The following is a 7560-nucleotide window of genomic DNA, read 5'->3' as shown; positions in this document are numbered from 1 at the left end:
GCTTGTTTTCAGTTTTGACGTGAACAATATCTTCTCCGCATTGATTGTTCTTGTTTTCCGCAATATATTGAATGAACAACGTAGCAGCGCTGCATCTAGTGGGTTCAACTGGATAGGCTAACAAAAGGATTAAAATGCAATGACACTTATGCTTCGTGCGCCACTGATAAGGCTGCCTGATGGCTGACGCAGACCTAAAATTCAAATGCAACGTTTTTGCATTCTAATGTGGATTTTTTTTTTTATTCGACGAATATTCGAAATTTGAATTTTTTTTTGACAGCTCTAGTACATAGTATCTTTTGAAAGGCTAGCGCCACAGTGACAGCTTTGTACCTCTTTTTCTGAGTGCTGCTTTAGACTATGGATCTCGTGCACTGCCTATGGGAGCACGCTATGAGGAAGGGAAAGGTTTTGACTCCAGCTCTGCCACACACACATGCACGCATGCATTACCCCCGCTGTGAAAACGGCTGTGTTTCCTCCCTCCAGCATCTCCTCCAGCTCCTCATCAGTTGTGGTTTTACCAGCTAGAACGAGAAGCAGAACAAAAGCAAGTCAACGACAGAAAAGGGGAATAGCACAGTGTCAGTTTGACACGCTTCAACCACAAGCTTGAGAAAGAAACGTGCTGTACGCTGCACACTGTTTGATAAGAGCTGTCTCACGCACTGCTGTTTAGTCAGGAGTGACTTACTGATCTCTAACTGTCTCTGAATGCGACCTTTGCTTTTCTCTCTGAAGTCCACCTGAGCTTCATTGTATTTGGTCATCACATCAACAAACTTCCTGGAAAGTACGGCGTGCTGGCAGGGCAACATGAGGGCAGAGTTAATAGAGCATGTGTATTTGTGTGTGTTACCTGAGCGGGATGCAGACTCACCTGTGATTTGCGTATTCTCAAGTCGGCCGATACTCTCTCCACTTCTTCCATCTCGAGATTCCTTTCAATGGCTGTATGGACACACACACACACACACACACACACACACACATTATATTATTAGGTAACTAAAACTAAAATAACATCATAAAAAAAACCCTTAACCTTACTTTTCAGCTAGTTGCCAAAGCAACATTTAGGTTCAGGTTCACTTTATTTGTACCCATTTTACAGACACCACAAACATTAACCATGTTAACCATAAACTAGCTCTCATTTAGTTTAATTTGATGTACTAAAATGACTAAAACAGCATTAAAACGAATATAGACATTTAAAAAAAAGAAAGAAAAGAAAAAACTTATAAAAATATCAAAAACACAATTACTAAAACTTGAAATAAAATTAAAACAAATATGAAAAGTAGCATCTCAGTGATACTCAAATAACATTGACAACAGGGTAAATATTGCTTTTCTAAAGGTAAAAGATAAATGGCTCACATTATTCTGGGTCAGAAGTGTTTGTAAAGCCAAGCCTAGTTCTTTGTGGCCTATTTCTTTCACCTAATGAGAACAGCACAAAGCAGTCCTGTAAACGAGCAGAGACACTTACTCTTCAGTTTGTTACGAGCATTGTTGGCCATTTTCTTGATATCGTTAGTAAGCGACTCCAAATCATCCTGCGTTTCTGTTCACAGAAAAGAAAACAGAAGTTCAGCAGATGAAGATGTGTGTGTTTTGTCATTGTTAAAAGGTTGTTCTTTCAAAGCTCAGTAGACTAAACGGAGTTTGGGCTCGGGATTTTTTTTTTTTTAAGTCTCTTATGAAGGAAACAGAACTTACTGCAGTGTATCATATCTCATGTAATCGATGTCAATAAAAACAGTTTATAAACAATATGTCCTATAACCCATTAGTCAACTAGAAACGAAATAACTCTAGAAAGGAGCATTTTGCTAAATACAGTGGTATTGCAAGTTATCGCAAACGCTGGATTGCAGTTGTTGCTGCTAAGGGTGGCCCAACCAGTTACTAGGTTAGGGGGCAAACACTTCTTCACACAGGGCCATGTAGTTTTGGATTTTGTTTTCCCTTAATAATAAAAACCTTCATTTAAAAACTGCATGTTGTGTTCACTTGAGTTATCTTTTACTAATATTTAAATTTGTTTGATGATCTGAAACATTAAAGTGTGACAAACATGCAAAAAAATAAGAAATCAGGAAGGGGGCCAACACCTTTTTTTCACACCACTGTATATGCATTATATTACATATTTATTATAGTTTTACTTAACCTGTTTGTGATGTCTTATTTTATGTCTGAATAAATCTGCCATGAGTTTTATTTCTAATGAGTTTCATTAGGTATCTTATAAAAAGATTTGACATTTTTAATTATTCAGTTGTTCACTGATAATTTTAGCTCATAAATTAACTAATGTTAACTTATTCAGCTTGATGTTAAAAATGTATTAGCACATGTACAGCGTAAAACATATATTTTTAAATTTAAGGTATAAAAAGGACACTGTAGTTGCCAGAACTTAAAAACATGGTGGCACTGGATAGGATATTGGTGCCTGTGTATTTTACAATGAACATTAACTCATAACAGAAAAAGTATCATTAATGTCCAGTAATGATAAGAAAAAAATTTAATACAATTTAATTTAATTTAATTTTAAATGTAATAAAATAATCATATGTGAAGTGTCATGAAGAAACTTCTAGGAATGTCCTATGGTTGTTCAGTTTCCTATGAATTCGACAAAATTTGACAGTATTTTACAGTAAAAATGCATATATTATTATGTTAAACCAATTAGAGTTTTTCACCATATATGTTAAGGTAATTTTTCAGTTAACCAATTTACAGTTTGTTACTGTAACATTTTTACAGTTTTTTTTGAAGAGAGATAATGTTATAAACATTTTTACATGTGTTGAAATTGACATTTAACAAATGCAATAAAAGTATTGTTGACTGTCTGTTCATGTTAATTATTGCATGAACTAATGTTAATGAACAGAACTCTAATGAACAGATGCTACCTTTACACTAGCTGTGATATACAACATTATCACTACAGTATATGACTCATGTTCAGTGTGTTTAACCTGCTACTACCAGTCAGTGGAAAACAATGCAGAACTGGGTCAAAATGCCCACAATGAGCGCACATGAGCCCGTCTCTTACTCTGGTCTGATGTTGGTGCAGAAAGAATAACTGAGTAAATTTTCTTCACTACAGCCACATTCTCATCGATCTTATCAATGCTGTTCCTGATGTCTTCAATCTGAAACAAGCAATAAAGGTCAAAATGACACACATTCAGGCAAAGCACACCAAAAGTATTTTCAAAAAACACACACTGTAAAATACACAGAAGAACATGCCTGGGAGAAGAACTCATCCATAAAGGCAGCGTTGTCCACGGCGATCTCAACATCATCATCATCATGATCGCATGTCTGAAACACACAACGTAAGAAGTGCATACTAAATGACCATTTAAGACACATTTAGAAAGACATTTAAAGGGACAGTTCACCCAAAAATGAAAAGTCTGTCATCATTTACACACCTTCAAGTTGCTCCAAACCTGTATGAATTTCTTTCTTACTTCTGTTGTGCACAAAAGGAGATATTTTGAAGAATGTGTGTAACCAAACAGTTGCTGGTAGCCATTGACTTCCATAGTATTTGTTTTACATCAACTGGTTACACACATTATTCAAAATATCTTCTTTTTTTTTTATAAATGATGACAAAATTATCATTTTTGGGTGAACTATCCCTTTAAACTACTTTAATTACATATCTACTGCTAATATTGAGCAACTCCCAAAAAATGACAGGTAATTTCCAGGATGGGGTATTTCTAAGCCATTAACAATAACTGACAATCAAGAACTAACCACTAATTTTACTTCTTGCAGTTTAACTCTTTCAAACCCTTTTTCAGCTAGTTAATTAGATTATGTATTCAAAACCACAGATAGCAAATAATCAACTTTTAAATTGTGAATGGCAATTTGCTAACAAATCAGAACTGACTCATTTCATATTTATGAAATATGATCATAGTAACCATAACATGAATTAGTAATCAGACAGCCATGTGTCATATTGTTGTAAAGGGCCCAACTGCTAGAATACAAAAAGCATATTTATTTCATGCACAACAACAAACGAATAAATAATAAATATTTTGAATTAGCTTTAATTTTTGTATCTTCAGTTTTTTATTCATGTTTTAGTCATCTTGTTATGTGTGTTTGCCATTATTCTTAATATTAGTGTTTTTTTTAATACTTCTACTTCGTTTTAATTTTTTTTTATTTCAGTTAAAGTGCTTAAACTTATTTTAGGCAACATTTCTAATTTCCATTCAAGTTTTTCAAGTGTAAGGTTTTCGTTTTCGTATTTGAACGTTTTTCAGCTTTATTTCAATTTATTTCAATTATTTCAAAGCTCCACTGAATCACAACCTACAGTATATGTTTATATTAATAAATGTTGATATTTTATATCGAGTGTTCAAAAGACAGAACTATGGCAATGGGCGTATGGTTTCCGGCACGTGCTGTGCACGGTAGACCAATCACAACAGACCGGGCCATCTGACCAATCAGAGCAGAGTAGGCTCATGGAAAGGAGGGGTTTAGAGAGACTGAATCTTCAAACTGCTTCGAACGAATCGTTTTGAGAATTGTTGGAAAATGAGGTGAAATTAAATGCATGTTTTGAGATAACAGAAGCATTTTTTTGACCTTGTAGGCATGTAAACCTATTGTAGGAGACTCCCAAAACACTGTTAGAAACCTTAATGGCATAATAGGGGCACTTTAATAATAACTGAATATGTTATCAGTGAATGACATATCAGTCATCGATATGTTGTTCACCTCTTGAAAAAGTCATGAGTTTATAGTCTAGTCCTCTTTAGATCTGGGTTCTTTTATGTTTAGTTAATGGGTTTTGTAATTAAACTGCACTTTAAGAACATGGTTCTTAAATTTATCATGTCACATGAATATCCGGTGTTACAGGCCTCTGCTGACAAGGCACAATGTAAGCTGCTCTGAAACAGCAGAAGGACTGCTGTATTAGCAAACTGTCAAATCTCCATTTGTATTGCATGCAAGCTCTTCTTACATATAAAACATGGCTGAGGTAGAATGAAGTACATGCATGAAGTAGGGTAAATTCAATTGTGATTTCGTGTGGGCTTTAGAAATGTTACAACTGCCAGAGCGTCTTGCACTGCACTTTTTTCTTTGCCATGCACATAAAGGTGTGTCTTGTGACGTTTTATGAAGAACATGTGGAGACCAGTACTGTTTTTCCACTTAGCTTTCCTGTCGAATGACACAACAGTAGTATAGCACACTGACACCGCCACAGAACAGAGAATGGCGCGTGATAACATTATAACTCAAATGCGAGTCAGAAGACATGAGGGTTGAAGTCCGAGTGAAATAACACCTTTTTTTATGACACCACTCAAGGATTTCTCTATAGTCATCAAACTTGTAGCTCCGTCACTCCACCACAGAGGAGCCACACATATATGTCACATACACACACTGTGAAACCCAATATGAAGACAAAGCACTTTTACTCGTTCAGCATTTCTGACGGCTCAAATGACACTTTCAAAAACATTCCATGTTAACCATGGTTTCTGCCAAATTACCAGCCATATTTAGTTACAGTTACATGCTTCTGTAGAAATATGTAATAGGAGATATCTATACATCTGTCATTTGATTTAAATTTTTAAAGACATACACTACTATTCAAAAGCTTAGCATCAGTAGTTTTTTCTTAAATAGAAATGTATATACTTTTATTTAGCAAAAATGTAGAAAAATGCTGTGATACTGCTGTCAATCTTTATAGACTAACCTCAAGAAACAATCTAAATATCTGAAATTCATGAGCATCATGATGTGATCAGTGTAATTTGTAAAGGACTGTACGTTCTTTGTCTTTACTGCTGTTTAGTGAATCAAGCCAGTGATTAAACAATCGACTTCACACTGTTCCTGTCAGCAGCGTGAAAACCATCTGTTCTCTATATTGTTCTCTATAAGCGATCAAAGCTGGAGCAGTCAATACAAGATCATCTGTTTTCTGCGTTTTCACCAAACTACCATTATGGTCAATGACACAGTTTGCACTGCTCAACCAGTCTCTTATTACATTGCATTTTCACTGTTAGTTATGACGAAAGTATTCGTTAGACTTCAGAAATCTTGTTGCAATAAGGAGATCGTTGTGGTATTCATGTGTAAGTAGACTGTGTTCGGCTACATTGATGCAACGGGAGTAATTCTAAATATAATGCTGTAATCAACACTTTTCACAATCAGTTAATCTTGGTGGCTGTTACAGTAAAGGCACAGTAAACGTTTCTAGAGAGCTAATGCTGATTTCATATGCAAAGATGTTAGCCAATCATAGCAGTGTCTGTTTAGATTGAAGTCTATGGAGTCAGATCAGCCTCAAAAATAATACATTTACAAAACAAAATTCATAAATGCACAGCACAATTTACATTTACAAAATCCGATTCTGTGTGATGGAAATTAATTCAAGAACTTGATATATACGTATTTGTGTAAACATTTTACATTTATTTAGGTAAGATGCATTTGTGTGAGCATTTGGGGAAATATTTATGCTTTTACTTTTTTTGTGTATTTATGAATTGTGTTTTGAATTTACGTATCGGATTTTGTAAATGTAAATTGTGCTGTGCATTTATGAATTTTGTTTTGTAAATGTATTATTTTTGAGGCTGATCTGGCTCCATAGAAGTCTCACAGCAGACACGCCCCTTCCTATCAGAGGACTGAAATCAAGGTAGAAAATTACAATTTATTTTTAATCTAAAAATGACAGTTTTGATGATACTAAGATTATAAACACACCTCAGCAAACATTATGAAATCATTTTAAAAATGCATTTCGCACGAGCCCTTTTCACAAGCCCTCATGATGACAACATGAATGTTGCAGTGTGACGTATGAATCTCTAAAGCAAAGAGCAATATTTTTCTTTAGCAAACACCACTAATACCTACAGATCCCTGTAGGACAAAAGTATATTTATTGTGGCCACAAATTATACATTTTTTCCCTCGATTTATTCATTCGTTCCTACTTTTTAGTTAAATCGCAACCACAAACTAAGAATTCTTTATCTTGTTTTATGAATTAGTTCCCTTGTTTTAGTGAAAATATGTCCACAAATCAATAATTCATTCCCTTGCTTTGATTTAATTAAATATATTATGCATGTCAGGTGTAGGGCTCATTAAATACGCCATAAATACCTGATGATAATTTGGTGGAAACTGGTTACTTACCATAATACATTTTTGTAAAAGACCATCAACTATGGTCTAACATAAAGGCAATATTATGAAAACAAGCACTTACTGAGATTGTACTAGAGAATTTCAGCTGAACTATTCCTGTGACAGTGTAATTTTAACCATCCTTCTGACAAAGACTTCAGCTCTCTTTTCAAGTTTATTTGTAGTATTAACAATGTGTTGCCAACCCAAAGGGTTTTTGTGAAGGTCAAAGACACTTACACACACACACACACACACACACACACACACACACACACACACACACACACACACACACACACA

The 7560-nt window shown here is 34.8% G+C and overlaps 1 protein-coding gene across 9 annotated transcripts in view; it reads right to left on the bottom strand.

Moving 5' to 3' along the window:
* Positions 1-7560, bottom strand: part of LOC107665275 (syntaxin-3-like) — a 26778-nt gene that overhangs the window by 14053 nt on the left and 5165 nt on the right. For all 9 annotated transcript variants that reach the window (XM_016456097.1, XM_016456100.1, XM_016456096.1 and 6 more), the window contains exons 2-7: positions 3286-3360; positions 3086-3185; positions 1499-1573; positions 884-954; positions 698-806; positions 457-530 (exon numbers count right to left, since the gene is read on the bottom strand). In XM_016456097.1, coding sequence (XP_016311583.1) covers positions 457-530; positions 698-806; positions 884-954; positions 1499-1573; positions 3086-3185; positions 3286-3360 — 504 coding nt within the window. The remainder of the gene's footprint in view (positions 1-456; positions 531-697; positions 807-883; positions 955-1498; positions 1574-3085; positions 3186-3285; positions 3361-7560) is intronic.

The sequence above is a fragment of the Sinocyclocheilus anshuiensis genome, unplaced genomic scaffold (genome assembly GCF_001515605.1).
Source record: "Sinocyclocheilus anshuiensis isolate Anshui unplaced genomic scaffold, SAMN03320099.WGS_v1.1 scaffold483, whole genome shotgun sequence".
NCBI classification, from domain to species: Eukaryota; Metazoa; Chordata; class Actinopteri; order Cypriniformes; family Cyprinidae; genus Sinocyclocheilus; species Sinocyclocheilus anshuiensis.
The sequence above is the reverse complement of the archived record's forward strand: the minus strand, read 5'-3'. Positions and strand labels throughout refer to the sequence as shown.